Source organism: Ictidomys tridecemlineatus, chromosome 6 (assembly GCF_052094955.1).
Source record: "Ictidomys tridecemlineatus isolate mIctTri1 chromosome 6, mIctTri1.hap1, whole genome shotgun sequence".
NCBI lineage: Eukaryota > Metazoa > Chordata > Mammalia > Rodentia > Sciuridae > Ictidomys > Ictidomys tridecemlineatus.
Genome location: NC_135482.1, coordinates 94,875,967 through 94,893,059, shown reverse-complemented (window position 1 = coordinate 94,893,059; position 17,093 = coordinate 94,875,967). Strand labels below are relative to the sequence as shown.

Here is a 17,093-nt window from a genome sequence, read left to right as displayed (position 1 = left end):
TTGATGAGCCCCTCAAAGGGTACAGATATAGAAGAGACAGGCTTTCCAGGACTTAGCGACTGGTTGGGGTAGTGGTAAAGGTAAACAGATTTCTGGCTTGGGAGACCCCATGGATGGGACTGCCAGGTAGTTAATTTGAAAAAGTCTTAGAAAATTTGAGTCCTGTTTTTTTTTCACTAATTAGTTGTGTGACCTAGCTCACTTCTCTGTAAAATTAAGGAAGTAGTTTCTACTTTATAGGCAGGTCACATGAGGCTAATATATATATATGAAAGTACTTTATTAACTTGAAAAGACTGTTCAGTTGTTCATTATCGCACATACAATAACAAACACAACTTGCTACTCATGTGGAAGTGATTTTAGGGGTGCTAAAAGGCATCAATCCCAAATGTTTCCTACTTCTATAAAGTTCCACCATTAGAATCCTTATAAAAACACTCATTTCATTTTCTTGCCACCAGGATGTAAGTTTCCTAAGGACAGGGCCTGGGGTTTATTGGATCTCTTATCTTAGATTCTAACAAGCCCCCAGCACATTGCAGCCTCCTGTAAATACTGAGTTAGTCAATAAGGGCATTACATTTTCAGATATCCTTTTTCTGAATAGAACATTATGGAGATAAATTTACATAACACACAATCCACCCGTTTAAAGTGTACATATCGGTGGTTTTTAAAATAGTTGTATAACCACCATCACAATAAATTTTAGAACATTTCCCATATCTTCAGAAAGAAGCCCCCATATCCCATTAGTAATCACTCCCTTTATCCCCCTCAGCTTCCTTTTCAGCTTTAGGCCACCACAGATCTATTCTATACCTGTAATGCCTCTTCTGGACCTGTCATGTAAATGGAATTACAATATGTGGCAATATGGCTTCCCCCCCCCATTCCAGCGCTGGGGATGGAAACCAGGATCTAGAACATGCTAGGCAAGCGCCCTGCCACTGAGCTACATCCCCAGTCCAATATATGGGCTTCTGTGATAAAACTTGAAAACATGATGCTGATTGAAAAAAGGCTTATCAATGTAGAAGAATTTATTAGCATTTACTCCCCTTTTTTGGCCAAATAATATTGCATTATATGCATGTACCAATTTTATTTCTCCATTCATCAGGAGATGGGACAGAACCTCTCTTTTAAAATGAAATAGTCACCCAAAGGGAAGCATAAACAACATCATAATGCCACTATGGGTTGAGTATGGGACACAAAACAAACACACTTTGATGTGGAAGAGAGGGGACAAGAACTAGAATGAGTCTTTATTCCACTCCCCTTTTATCTCCTCTCTCACTCTTAAGGAGGGCAGATCTGGAACCTAGCAAAGGGCTCTCCAGGAGGAAATGGTTTACCTGCTTAGTGAGTCCTTCCTAATCCCTTATCCCTTGAGGCTTATGTGAACCTCAAGAATATAGGTTCACTGCCTTTTAGGAGCCTATTCTGATCTCAGGCAGTTTTTAGTTCTATCTTCATATTCTCTTAGAACACTGAACTTAACATTTGTTTGCAATTTTCTCATTGCAAACAAATTAGAGGAAAGAGCACCAAGTTTGAAATCAGACAGTTCTTAACATTATGAAATCAAATTTCATTAAAATGAAATGAGGTAAAATAGGGGACACACCTGTGATATAGTGGAGTAGACTTAAACATCGTTTAGTCAATTCGACATTCCTGAAATAGTATTTATGCAAATAAAATCTCAAGGTATTGGCTTGTAATTTCTTGAAGGAAACAGTATTAAATAAGTTGCAAAGTCCTGAGAATCCTAGGGCACCCAACTCCTTGATGGCATTGCATTGCTAGTTTACATCCTCGAACTGCCAAATCTGCCATTTTGCATTACTTGCATTTCTTGCTCACCTGTTGCTAGTTCCAGAGTAACCTGGTAATTGTCAAGACGCCCAGAGAGTGCCTATGATGTAGGATCATTTACTTACCTTTGAAGATGCACACTCACACTAATTAGGTGATCAGCATTTTCAATTTGTTATTTTCATCTCATTTCCAGTTATTTCCTTCACCCTCTCTTAATATATATATATATTTGTGTGTGTGTGTGTGTGTGTGTGTGTGTGTGTGTGTGTGATTTTCCACTTCCAAACTCCCAGTTTTCAAAGCTTTCCATCCGGACGGTTGAGGATTTGCATCCTAGGTTTATGTAGCACCATTCTTTCTCCATTTGTAAAACAGACTTCAAAATACCTATTTTGTAAAGTCGTTCTAGTTTATGAGTGTGAGAATGCTCAATGTGTGGGTGGTGCTTAAAGGTGACGCATCTTTACAGTAGGAAAGGGCTTACCCTTTTAGGCCAGTTCTAGCTTTGAGGTGGTCAGGCCCTTAGAGGTGGCCGGGCCCTTTAAGGAGGCACCATTCTAGGCCGGGGAGCTGATTTCCTCTTCCCTCCCTTTGGCAGTGGGGTGGGGTGGGGTGCGGTGGGGGCACCTCATAACCCGGAACTGAAGGCCTCGAGTCGCCGGAGCTGCCAATCCGCGTCCCGGAAGGAGCGAGCTTCGGGGTTCGAGCCAGTGAGTGAAAGCGGCGCCGCCCGCCAGTCGCAGACGCTGCAATGCTGGTGTCCCCCGCCTCTTCATTTAGGGCTCTCGGAAGGAAAGAGGGCGAGCAGCGTGTATCCGCGCCGCGCCTCTTCGCACGTCTGTTCCCCAAATAGGGCCCCTTATCCCGGCCGCCCGGGTTCCTGCGCGGACTGGGGGCATCTTCCCGGCTTCACCGCGGCGCCCAGACTGTCTAGCGTCCCCGTCCCGGTCCCCAGTCCCTGCCCTGTCGCCGGAGCGGTCACTGCCCCGCCCGGCGTTCTTCCGCTGCCACCGCTGCTGGCACCATGGGCAGTGAGCAGAGCTCCGAGGCCGAGAGCCGACCCAACGATCTGAACTCCTCAGGTCGGTGCCCTAACTTCCTGCTCTCCTCCAGCCGGCCGGTCTGCTCGCGAGCAAGCTGCCTCCCGGGACGGCCGGCGGCAGCGCGTAGAAAGCCTTCACCATGCTTCCTTTAAAAAAAAAAAAAAAAACTAACCGTCTGTCCTAGCCTTGATTTCCCCTAAGCCAACGCAGGCGCCGAGGCCCGTTGTTAATTTTAAAAACAGCCGTTTCTTCAGCTGCAGTGTAATCTTTTAACAACGACCTGATTAATTTTTGGCTCTAGTATTGGCGACTGAGATACTGAGATTCGGTTCACACAATGGATGGATCATAAACAGGACCTCCAAAACAGGCTTTCTTAAAAACGGGTTTTAGCGGGGTCTTTTTAGAAAAGATGTGCGATAGCTGTACAGTCTCCCTGAACCTTTGGATGTAAAGGTTTCCAGAAACTGCCTTTTCCCCTCAGGTGTCTTGGCTTCTTTTCTGATAGTATAGAAGAAGTTGGTCAAATGGCAAACTCTTCTATTCTTCTCCTGTCCATATTTTTGTAGTTTGAGGTAGGAATGGGAAAATTACTATGTTGAGAATATAATGAGTGCTCAAAAAAAAAAAAAGTGTTTAATTGAGGAACATTCCCCCCCTCCTTTTTTTTTTTTTTTTTGGTTCTCCACAAATCCTGGGACTGCTAGGAATGCTCTGAATAAGCTTCAGGCCTGCTAATTCTAATTAACTCTGGGACCTATAAAGTGTCCTGGTTTTAGAATTGCTCTGTTCCTGGTAGAATTTGTCATTCTGAAAAGTAGAAGCTAACAGATCTAGGGATTATTCACTTTGAAGGATGGGGGGGGTTATGTTGGAACAGCTTTTAAAGGTGAGCAGCATCAACTAGCTTTGTTAACATTCTTTCCTCAGAATATCATATGTTATAACAAACACAGTAATAATGGCTGCCTCTCAATTTCTTGCCCCTCAGGTCAGAAGCAGTTTGGGGAAAGGGGGGTGGCATTTTTAATTTCATTGTTCACCGGTGAACTAACATTATAGGTTCATGCCTGATGTTAGAATTTGCCTATTCCCTCAAGTGCTTTACATATGTTTATGTTTAATTTTTACAGTACCTTCATTTTAAGGATAAGATAATAGAGGCCAGTTAGAATGTTGTGAAGAAGGTATTTCTCCACTGGAGTCTGGGGAATCACACTTATAATGGGAAAGATTTTTGTCATTGCTTTTATAAAATGTTAGGTGATTTGCCAAAAGTGATTAAGAAATCTTTCTTGAAGAGGAATAAAAGTAGCAAAGATTTCTTTCTTTTTTTTTTTTTTTTAGTTGTTGATAGACCTTTATTTTATTTATATGTGGTGCTGAGAATCAAACCCAGTGCCTCACACATGCCAGGCAAGTGCGCTACTACTGAGCCATAGCCCCAGCCCCACAGAGGTTTTTCTAAAAAAGTGAATGCCAAGAATCAGGAGACCAAATTCCAGAATGCAAAGCAGTTCGGTAACATCTCCTGGATGCACCTTTGAGACATGGCCATGATAAACCTGAGAATACTACCCCTCTAGAATGTAACACACTTCAAGAATTCATTCTTGCCCTAACCAGGAAGATGTTTGGGGGGGCAGGTCTTGGTTTTGGAATCCTTTATGGTTTGAATTTCTTTCCTCCAAATGGATTACATTTTCCTAAGGGTCCTGAAACTGACCTGCCTCTGTAGCGGTTCTCCAAACTTCTGAATTTTGCCTCAGCCTAGAATAGACCTGTTGATTGTTTCTGTCCATGGAGTAATGCTGTAACAGAGGTAAAGGGACTAGAGTTTCAAGAATAGATCTATCATCTGAGTTGAGACCAGGGGCTTTCCCCATGACTAGACTCTATTATAAACACACCTGGCGGGCTGTGATAAGGTAGATAGCTTTGCAACCCTATTTGCACCAACAACCCATGCATTCCCAGTTTCTTTTCTAACTTTTCCTAGTATTGATCTTGGTCAAATCACAGCCAAATTTTGTACACTCATTTCCTCATTTGTAAAATAGGGACATATGTCAGAAGGATCAGGGGAATCAAAGGAAAAGTTTAAAACACAACCTGCCTATATTTTAGTGTACTGAATAATAAAATGTTTAGTTGTGAAAGTTTATATATGTTATATTCCTGTAATGTTTGGATTTTTTAATACCACAGAAAATAGAGATTCTCCAAGAATTCATCCTCCTACCTAAAAAAAAAAATTCTAGATTTTATGATGTAAAAATACTCTAATTGTTACATTGAAAACAGCTGTGGTGAAGCAGAGTGCTACTATGCAGTTCCTGAGCAGTGTAACTTTATTTTCAGTGAATCCTTCTCCAGCTAAGCATAGAGCCAAGATGGATGATATTGTGGTTGTAGCTCAGGGCTCTCAGGCCTCACGGAATGTCAGCAATGATCCTGATGTCATCAAGTTACAAGAGATTCCAACTTTCCAGCCCCTTTTGAAAGGTAAGGGGTTGCATTTTGTCTTATGTGAACTTGCCCGAGAGGTTTATATGGCTCCATTATTCTCTCCCTGGGTCTTTCCTTAAATGGCATCTTCTCCATGAAGCCTTCCTTGGTTACCCTATTTCAAATTATAGCCCTTTTCTCTGCTTTTTTTTTTTTTTCTGTAGCATTCAGTCACCACTGACCTCTACTATAAATTTGTTTACTCTGTTTTTCTGCTGTAATATGAACTCCATTATGGCAAAAACTTTCTATGTGTTAAAATTGAATCCCCAACACTTGAAATAGAGCCTAATGTACAGTAGGGACTGAGTAATAAATGAATAGTGTTGGAGTTGGCCCTTCCCTATTGTATTTCCCTGAAAAGATTTTAATTCTTATTTGTGATCTAGGCTATGGCTTGATTAGTTTAGACCCATAGAAAAACTTTTACAACCACTGATGCATTTATAATTAATTCTGGCAAGTATTTTGCATCAGAATGTATTTATGAGAGGCAAGAGCCCCCACTTGATAAGCGTATTTTGAGGTCATATGAAGGCCATAACTTTATTGTTTTTATATCTGCATTAAGTGGTAGAAATGATTTTTCTGATAAGTGAACAGTATTTATGCTATAGTTCCTCCCCTCAATCCCATGTCCATCACCAAATGAGAAAACCATGAATTGTAAGGCCCAGTTTATTTAACCTGCACCTTAGTTTTCTGTTGCTATAACTTAATACTGAAGACTGGGTAATTTATTTGTTTACTTTTTCAGTACTTGGAATTGAACCCAGTGGCACTCTTATCAATGAGCTATACTTCTTGCCCTTTTTATTTTATATTTTGAGACAAGGTCTTGATATGTTGTCCACACTGTCCTTGAATTTGTGATCCTCCTGCCTCAGCCTCCAGAGTAGCAGGGATTATAGGCTTGTGCCACAGTTCACAGCTGGCCTGGGTAATTTATAAAGGATTTATTTACCTTACAGTTCTGGAAATCCAAGAGCTTGACACTGCTACCTGAGTGGCATCTAGTGAGGCCTTATATGTTAGGTCATGACATGGTGAAGGATATCACATAGCTTGCTCCCTCTTCCTTTTGTAACAAAGACATTAATGCAGTCTTAGGTTCCCGTCCTCATGACCTCATTTAATCCTAATCCCTTCCCAAATGCCCCATCTCCCAATCCATTTTAATATATTTTGGGGGATTAAGTTTCAGCATGAGTTTTGGAAAGGAGACCCAGGTCATAATGACCTGGTATCATATAATATAAAACATACACTTCTGTTTGTATTAAAATGTTCCCCTCATAAGATCCATTTAATTCTTGAATTAAATTGAATTAAAATCTATTTAATTATTTGATTTTGTGCAAGATCAGACAGCTGGCAAGCAGAGATTGAACTTGAATCTTCTTCACTGATATCAAATCCTATATTAATTGCACTGTCCCATACTGTACTTAAGACAAATGTGCTATTTAATTATCCATATATCATCTTCCCAGAGTTTCATCTGCTTTACAGGTGAGTGGCCTCAGAGTTAGATTTTTTTTTTTTAATTGTTGGTCGTTCAAAAAGAGTTAGATTTTGATATCCTATTATCCATCTTATTAGTTTTTATTATTTTGAGGAACATGAGTCTCCAAAGAAACAAACATTAATGAAATTTCCATCTGTACTTGTTCAGACAGATTGTTCAGACATAACCTTTATCTTTTTTTGTTTGTTCTTTTTTAGATATACATGATGGTAGAATGTACTTTGACCTAGCTTTTACTTTAGAAACTTAAGAGTTGTATTCTCTAATCCATCCCTTTTGGAATTGCACAGAGTACTACCTACAGCCGCAAATTTTCATTCCCCATCTTCCTTTCATTCCCCATCTCCATCCTCTCACCTCCCAATTTCTTACAGTCCTAGGTGGGACCTTATGTGACCAATTTAAAAAAATATATATTTGTTAGTTGTAGGTGGACACAATGCCTTTATATTTACTTATTTATTTATTTATTTATTTATTTTTATGTGGTGTTGAGAATCAAACCCAGTGCCTCACATGTGCTAGGCAAGCACTCTTTCACTGAGCCACAACTCCAGCCCAATTATGTGGTTAATTCTTGTCTTCACCTTAGGAAACTACTCAAAACAAACAGAACTTTGAAATACACTAAATAATTTTCTGGGATTAGTTTTTTTATCATTTGAAATAATCAATACTTTATGATAATAAACTGATTAATAAGGAAAGTATCTAGAAGATTTGGTTAATGCCAAATACCACTTAATAGTGAAGCTAACCTCAGATTTAAAAATCATCATTAACATCATCAACCATAAATGGTAATAATTAATGTGATATGGTTAATGTAACACAATGCTATGCAACTGAACTTGGTTGCATTGATAGTTGGGTTTTAATTGGGATTTTGCCATCAACTAATTATATTGCCCTTGTATTGTTTCTTACTGCTTTGTGCCTTTGTTATTTAGAAATGTTGATGGCACACACCTGTAATTCCAGTGGTTTGGGCAGCTGAGGCAGGAGGATTGCAAGTTCAAAGCCAGCCTCAGCAATTTAGTAAGCCCCTAAGCAATTTACCGAGACCGTGTCTCTAAATAAAATATAAACAGGGCTGGGGATGTGGCTCAGTGGTTGAAAATAGTGAGGCACAGGTGACTGTTAAGAGGTTTTCTGGTGTTTGCCTAAGGAAGGTAGAGAAATCACTTGATGAGCCAGGCATAGGTACAAACCTGCAATCCCAGCAACAGGGAGCCGGAGGCAGGAAAATCGAAAGTTCCAGGCCAGCTTGGGCAATTTAGTGAGACCTGTTTCAAGATTAAAAAGGGCTGGGGATGTAGGATTTAGCTCTGTGGTAAAGCACCCCTGGGTTCAATTCCGATATAGGAAGAAAAAAAAAAAAGATTGTTTGAGAATGGTGGGATTCTAGAAATGGCAACATGCGACTGTGACCAGACTACAGGCAGAAATAAGCCAGTGTGCATTCACAATAATACTCATCTTTCACTTGGGAAGAAGAAACCTTTTGGACCATGATTAGAAAATATAAGCAAAGGGAAAAGAAAATGGGTAGAAATAAATAAATACAGTTATGATAATAATAGCTGAAAATGCCCTCAATACTTTTGTGATAGTTACCATTTTTTCCATTTTATAGATTGACTTAGTTTACATAGCCTAAAGTCATGTAGCTATAGTGATAGCCCATCTTAAGATGGCATCAGGACACCTAGTTTCAACTATTTTGTATATAGGATATGACTCAGTTTCCAGTTTTAGCAAAGCCTATCATTTAACTCTCTAGGCTATGAGAGGAAATAGTGTGGTGAAAGTGATGTTGTTCTGAGTTTTAAGGTGCAGCATATTTGTTGCAGAGCCTCCTGCTTAGACATTGTTCTGCCTGGTAATTTAAAACCCTGCCCTCTGTCTGCTAGGAGGCTGCTAGGGCCACTAATCACTGTCGCCTTTATACTCTGATCTCTTTTTTCTCCCCTTTACTGCTTTCAGGATGAGGCTATTTCTCAAAGTAGTAAAAAGGGCCACATAGTGAAGGCTGTACCCCCCAGGTTTGATTTCAGAAAGCTTTTATTCAACTTAATGACAGTTTATTCTTTCAAAACAATATATTCAAATGTTACACAGAGTTCACTATTGTTCCATAATGTCACATGATGTAATGGTAATGCTGGTGGGTGATCTGCAGAGGCAGTGGCTGGGGAGTTTGGGGCTATTTGTATGACTGAGGTAATGTTTGCATTTTTAATAAGCAAGCAGATTCTTTCTTTGATTTTAACCCTTTTGCATAAATATAATTTAGACTTTATAATCCAAATGTCTGTTCCTCTCTCGTTTAAGTCAAAAGGGTTTTTCTTTTTCATGGCAATCTCTGAATTTAGCAATTTATTTTGACGTGTAAAGCATTTAATAGGAAATGAAGGATTAGAAAATTAGAAAGTGGCAATAAATAGCTATGACAAAACACAAACGCAAAATGTCAGTTTGATGTAAGCTAGTAAGATTCTAAGGTGTTATAGATTTCTTAAAATTTATCCACTCATTTTTTAGTGAAGCCACTGTAGTTTGTCATTCTAAAGAAATGAAATGTTTTCAAGAGAAAGACAATATTGTTGATATTTTATGTAAAAATGAAAATTATTCTGTTAATTTTTGGATGAATATATGCATACATACATATGCATATGAAATTCTTTATAACTGACTTATCATTTTTGTCAGTGACCTTGGATCAACATAAGGAATTGTCTTACTGCCTAAGGAAGGGACTGTCCTTGTTACCGACAAAGTAAATCAAGCACATTGAATATAGATGTTTAAATGACACTAAGCAGCATTGTTGGGTAATCTGAGTGTGGTGAAAGACATGACACATGTGAAATAGACTTTAATAATTGAAAAGAACCTGTCTTTTCTTGGTAGAACAAAATCTCATGGAACCACAATGAAGGATCTCAAGTCATATGAAATACTAAGAATTAGTACTTGAGATTGTAGCTGGGGGAGAATGAAGTGATGAGAAAGGGGAAAAGAGCATGCAGACTATGGATGTAGCTCTGTGGTAGAGCTCTTGCCTAGCACTACAAAGAACAAAAAAGAGTACATGAGGGAGTGAGATTTCAAATGATCAATTTCCTCACATTCTTCTCAATTACACTTCTGTCATGCAGACAAATAAAGGTGCAAAATCTTTGCATTCATCAGACATCTGCTTCTACTAGCTGTCTGACCTTATCACTGAATTGGAAAAAGGTATACCAAGTAGAGGCTTAGAGAATGGATCTTAATCAGAGCCATGGCTTAAAAGTAACTTCTAAGCCCAGGTTGATCCTAAGACTATTTTCTCTCAAAGACTATAATTAATTAAAAAATTATTCCTGATTACGTTGTAGATTTATTTTTGTGTGTAATAACTCTTCATTTAATCTTTGAAGTATGGCTATTAACCAGCACAGTGTTAGCCTTACTCAGAAAAGAGGGAAGTACCAGGTGAATGGTCACTTTAAACCAGTGAACTGGTTCACTTTTTTCCTCACTCTACTAAATCTCTTTGCCTGCCTCATTACTGTTTCTTTCATTAAATCTCAGAGGTTTCTGTGCCTTTCTCTGATATTTAATACTTCTGTTTTTCTCTTCTGTTTCCTGGGATGTAGCTTCTATATTTGCTTTTTCTCTAGCATCTAGCTTACTTCAGATATACAAATCATTCCATATTTAAAACAGAAAAGTAAAATATTTTCATTTGACTCCATTGCTCCTCCAGGATACTGTGCTTTCTGTTTTATAAATCTCTACTTCCAAACTTACTGCATGGCTACCACATGATGTTTTTTCCTGCATCCTTTCTGCCTCATATTTGTTGTTTTATTGATATTTGCTTCTTTGGAGGACAATTAGTGTTCTCTTTTTATGCCTAATGATTTTCTTAGTTCATGTCCTCCTCTTTTCCATATTGAACATCCACTTTACTTACTAATTCTACCTTCCTTTAGCGTCATGACCCAGTCCCCTCCACCCACCATGTAATGTACTTTTCTGTTTGCTCATTAACTTCTGTTCTTCTCTGCATAGCTCTTTTGGAGAACCAAAGTTCTAAGAACTTAAAGTGTTTTGAAATATAGACATCAAAATGATCATAAGTCACTAGCATCAGTTTCAACTTCTAGTCTTATTTCTTTAGCTATGAGCTAGTCAGTACAGCTATGTATTGTTACTTTAAAGTCTGCATGCCTTCTCTTCTACCTACATATTTAAGTGTTCACTTATTCAATAAAACAGATTTTTAAAAACTAGGTGAATAATGTACACTTGAAGAGAGTGTGTTCTGCAGTTGTTTTGTGTAGTATTCTATAAATGTCAGGTCAAGGTACAGTTGATAGTATTTATATTTTGTATTTTTTTTTAGTATTTATTTATTTTATTTTTTATTTATTTATTTATTTTTTTTAGTATTTAGTTATAGGTGGACACAGTGTCTTTATTTTACTTTATGTGGTGCTGAGGATCAAATCTAGTGCCTCACACATGCTAGGCAAGCACTCTACCTCTGAGCCACAACCCCAGCCCTATATTTTGTATTTTTATTGACTAATTTTATCACTTACTGAAAGACAAGTGTAAAAATATCCAGTCATGAGTGCAGATTTGCCTATTGTCAGATATTTATTTATTTATTCGTACCAGGGATTGGACCCAGGGCACTTAACTAACTGAGCCACATCCCCAGCCTTTTTTTTTAAATTATTTTTTAATTTTTTTAGTTGTAAATGGACACATAACTTTATTTATTTATTTTTATGTGGTGCTGAGGATCGAACACATACCTCACATGTACTAGGCAAGTGCTCTACCACTGAGCCACAACCCTGGCCCCCAAGCCCTTTTTCAAATATTTTGTTTAGAGGCAGGGTCTTACTGAGTTACTTAGGGCCTGGCTAAGTGGCTGAGGCTGGCTTTGAACTTGGCCATCCTCCTGCCTCAGCCTTCCGAGCCACTGAAATTATAAGCCTGCACCACAGTGTTCAGCCCTATTGTCAGTTTTTGCATATGTATTTTAGAATTCTGTTTTTATACTTATTCACATTAACAATTCATAAATTGACCAGGCATCGTGGTGTATGCTGGTAATCCCAGTGACTCAAGAGGCTAAAACAGGATTGTGAGTTCAAAGCCAGCCTTAGCAATTTAGGTCCTGAGCAACTCAACAAGACCCTGTCTTTAAGTAAAAATATAAAAAAGGGATGGGGATGTGGCTCAGTGTACCAAAAAAAAAAAAAAAATCGATAAATTGATCTTCCATCATTATGAAAATGTCCTTCTATTTGTGGTATTACTCCATCTCATAGTGTATATTGTTTTATATTGATATATCTACTCTAACTTTCTTATACTTATCGTTTGCATAGTTTTTACCATTATTTTACTTATTTTTACCTAGTTATGTCTTCATATTTAAATTATCTTGTAGAAAGCATAGAATAGTAGGGTCTTGCTTTTGTATCTAGGCTAACAGTCTGCCTTTTAATTAGTGGTGCAAAATTGATAAGATTGGATATAAGTCTACCATTTTCCTCTTCATTTTCTATTTGTTATGTTCTTGATTCTTTTCACTCTTTTCCAGCCTTTTGATCAATTGAATATTTTTTTTAGTATTCCATTTTAGTTCCTTTATTTGCTTTATTTGTACTTCTTTGCATCATTTTTTAAGTGATTGCCCTAGGGATTACAATATGTATCCTTAATTTATCAGAGTTCACTGAGAGTTACTATTCTGTCACTTGGCATAACATGTAAGAACTTTTCAATGATATGGTTTCATTCACCTCCACTTCTTTGTGCTTTATCTGTTATATCACCTCCACTTTTTTGTGCTTTATCTGTCATGTATAGTGTTATATATATATTAGAAATCCTACAGTAATTTTATGCACATGTATTTGTTTCAAACAATCATCTTTTAGAGAAATTAAGAGAAAAAGTTCCTGTCGGATGCCATTTATTCTTTAGTGCAAAGATTTTTTTTTTTTTTTTTTTTTTTAGTATTCCTTGCAGTGCAGATTAGCTGGGAAAAAAACCTGACTTTATCTATCTGAAAATGTCATTTTTTTGCCCAGTTTTGTTGAACACTTGTTATTTTTTTAATAATCACTTAGTTTTTGAAGTGATACTGTGAGACTATGAATCTCATTTTTTCACCATTCATAATACCTATTGATATTTCTTGCTTTAAACTAATTCTACTGTGTTTTCTGCCAAATGGTGATTTTTAAAAAAAATTATAATTTCTTCATTTATTAATTTGCATACTGCTGTAAGAGAGCTTTCTGTCCTCCCTTTGTCTTTTCCCTTTCTCCCTTTCTCTTCATTTATTTATTTATTCATTTATTTTAATCAATGTGGAACAGTGGACTTCTGTTTTTGTTTTTTCAGATTACTGTTATTTATTTTCAGTCTTCAAATAGTCCAGATTTTCTGGGCATGGTAGTGCGTGTCTGTAATCTTAGCTAGGTTGAGGCAGGAGAATTGCAAGTTTGAGGCCAGCCTGGACAAGCTAGTGAGACCCTATCTCAAAATTAGAAAAAAAGCTGGAGGTGTAGCTTGGTTGTAGAGTGCTACTGAGTTCCATTCCAAGTACTGCAAAAAATAGAAACAAAAACCCTCCAGATCTGTCCAGTTGTGCCACCTTTAGTCGAGCTTCCTGTGTCCTTTAATAGATTTCTTCTTTCTTTTCTTTTCTTTTTTTTTTTTTTTGGTACTGTAGATTGAACTTGGGGACACTTGACCACTTCACATCCCTAGCCCTGTTTTGTATTTTGTTTAGAGACAGGGTCTCACTGAGTAGCTTAGCACCTTGCCATTGCTGAAGCTGGCTTTGAACTCCCAATCCTCCTGCCCCAGCCTCCCCAACTGCTAGGATGACAGGCATGTACAAAAACCCTCCAATTTGTCCAGTTGTGCCACCTTTAGTCAAGCTTCCTGTGTCCTTTGATATATTTCTTTTTTCTTTTTTTTTTTTTTTGGTAACAGGGATTGAACTTGGGGGCACTTGACCACTGAGATATATTTCTTTTATTCTTTGAACATGTCTTTAGTTTCTGGAACCATATAATGTTCCAGACTTATCTCATTCTTCCCTGTCTCCAGTCAGACATTTCTCAAAGGAACCCTGATTGTTTTAGTAGACAGTGGTATTTAGAAACCACTCCCTGAACCTTTCAGTGGATTGTACTAGGAATTACACATGTGTGCATAAACATACATACTCACACATTTATACCCATGTTATTTCTCTCTCTGTGTATATGTATGTATGAATATATATATATATATATATATATATATATATATAAATCTATATATATAGAGAGAGAAAACGATGAGCTCATACTAATATATGCCATGTGTTCACTGATTTCCAGGTTTAAGGTTCTTATCAGATACTTTGGCCATTAATTCAGGTGTTTTTTTCTCCCCACTTATCTCAGCCTTTTTGTGGGACTCAGTGTCTGTGTTATACTATTTGATATTTTCTCACAGGTTACCAACATACCTTTCAGTTTTGACTTTTAGTCTTTTCCTTTCCGTCCTTTGGATAGTTTTGATTGCTGTGTTTCCAGATGCAGGCCTTTTCCCCCCTATTGTGTCTATACTGTTCTTAATTCATCCAAGTTATTTTAATGTCATACATTTCTGCTTCAGATGTACTCCCTTTGCTTAAATATCTTTTTCTACTTATAACACTTGCATTTTCCTCTGCTTTTTGAACCTATGGGTTATAGATCATAATTTTTTTTAACTTCTTACTGGCTATTCTGTCATTTCTGAATGTGTTTTTTGTTGATTGAACTTTCTCGTGGTTATAGGTCATTTTTTCTGCTTATTTGCATGTCTGGAAGGTTTTTTTAAATTGTATGCCAAACAGTATATTTTGGGTTTTAGTACTATATTCCTTTAATCTTTGTTTTGTGGCATCAGGGATTGAACCCAGGGGGCTCTTAACCACTGAGCCACATCCTCAGCCTGTTTTATTTTCAGTTTTGACTTTGTCTCAAGTCTCACTGAGTTGCTTAGGGCCTTGTGAAGTTGCTGAGGATGGCTTTGACTTGTGATCCTCCTGCCTCAGCCTTTTGAGTTGCTAGGATTACAGGTATATGCCATCACACCCAGTCTGGTGCTATGTTGCTTTAAAGGACACTAGATTTTGTTCTGGTATACAAGTTATAAGTTACTTACAATCAATTTGACCCTTTTTATGCTTCCTTTTAAGTTCTATTGGGGCTCATCTAAAACAATCTCTAGTTTAATTTAGTTATTACTAAGATGCTGTCTTTCTGAGTACTGTCTTTCTGGGTACTCTGTTACCCTGTGTTTTATGAAGTCTCTCTACTGTGGCTGGTGGAAACATGAAGTATTCTTAACCCTGTCTGCATTTAAGAAATTGTTTGGCTTACTTCTTTCCTGTAATTGTTCCTCCAGTCTCGTGGAATTTTACCATAAATTCACAGATTAATGTTTACCCAGAGAATTGAGGTTACTCCGTGCAGATCTCCGGAGTGCTGTCTTACTTTCTTATATTCTGATGTGTAAATCTAGGCACTTTAGTATCCCCAAACTCTTGTCTTCTCTCCAGCTCAGTGAGGCAGCTGAGCTTTTCCCCCCCCCCCATATCCTTCCTTCTATGAACTGAATGTTATCTCCCTAAAATTCACAGATTGAGATTCTAACCTCCAGTATGATATTATTAGGAAATGAAGCCACTAGGAGGTGATTTGATTATGAGGGTGAGTGCTTACGAGTGGAATTTGTGCGCTTTATAAGAAGAGGTGGGAGAGAAACTTGCTTCCTTTCTCTCTCTGCCACATGAGTGCACACTGAGAAGATGGCCATTTGCAATCCAAAACAAATCTACCATCACCTAGATTTTGAATTTCTAGCTTTCAAAACTGAGAAAAATAAATGTTTATTTATTTATTTTTTTTAAAGAGAGAATGAGAGAGAGGGAGAGAGAAAGAGTTTTAATATTTATTTTTTAGTATTTGGCGGACACAACATCTTTGTATGTGGTGCTGAGGATCAAACCCGGGCCGCACGCATGCCAGGCAAGTGCGCCACCGCTTGAGCCATATCCCTAGCCCAAATGTTTATTGTTAAGCCACCCATTCTATGGTATTCTTATTATATTAGCTCAAACTAAGCTGTGCTGGTCTATATCCTAGAAACTGCCTATATAACAGAAAGCTGGAGAAATGTAGAGCTTATTTTCCTTCTCTCGGGGATCAGAAGCCTGCACTGCACTGCCAGTCATACAATATCTAAAAAAAAAGTACTTCATATATTGTATCTGGTTTTCTAGTTATTGATAACTAGAAGGCATATGAACGGTTAATTCTTTGTGAGCAGAAGCATAAATAATATAAAAAATGTTTTTTAATCCATATTTTTCTGTCTAGAACCACTTCTTTCATTTTTACTTAAGAGCTCTATGCCCAGTAGCCTTTGGTTCCTTTCTGCAACATATTGATAAACATCTACTAAGTGCCTAATAGTATGAGGGCAGTGGTGATACAAAAATATGACAGTTACTCCTTAGGGGCTTATATAGTTTCACGAGCAATTCAGATAGGTAAATATCTCATATGACCAGTGACATTGGCCTTATGCCCAAAAGATATGAATGGAGGAGGGAACTATTAATTTGGTTTAGAAGTTTGGGGCATACTTCATAGAGGAAGTATCATTGAGGGATGGGTATTCCTAGCTTTAAAGTCTTTTTCTTTAAAGAGAGAGAGAAGAGAATTTTTTAATATTTATTTTTTAGTGTTCGGTGGACACAACGTCTTATTTTTTTTTAATGTGGTACTGAGGATCAAACCCAGTGCCCCGCGAATGCCAGGCGAGCGTGCTACTGCTTGAGCCACATCCCCAGCCCAGCTTTAAAGTCTTATATGTAAATAAAAGATATAACTCTAAATAATTAGACTGTGCCAAAATTCTCTATTTAAAATCGTATTTGGAATGTACTGCTTTGATTTTCTTTTCCTTGCCTAAATATAAGTATGCAGGTTAAGTTCTGCTGTTAATTTTAAGCAATATTAAATGTTAACTTACTAGAATAACTGTCAATTTGTGTACTAGTTTACTTTATCTAAATTTTAAATGTGTTATATTATGAATATAAACAAAAATAAATA

General features: G+C 37.6%; 1 protein-coding gene across 3 annotated transcripts in view; it reads left to right on the top strand.

Annotated features, from left to right (window-relative positions):
• The first annotated feature begins 2,393 nt into the window (after positions 1-2,393).
• The window catches only part of Borcs5 (BLOC-1 related complex subunit 5), a 123,748-nt gene continuing 109,048 nt past the window's right edge, over positions 2,394-17,093 (top strand). The window contains exons 1-2 of one of the 3 annotated variants that reach the window (XM_013361370.4): positions 2,394-2,540; positions 5,235-5,378. In XM_013361370.4, the coding sequence (XP_013216824.1) occupies position 2,540; positions 5,235-5,378 (145 nt within the window). In that variant the 5' untranslated portion in view covers positions 2,394-2,539. Of the gene's footprint in view, positions 2,913-5,234; positions 5,379-17,093 lie in introns of all 3 variants that reach the window. The other 2 variants (XM_078015221.1, XM_005331910.5) reach the window with 2 other exon arrangements.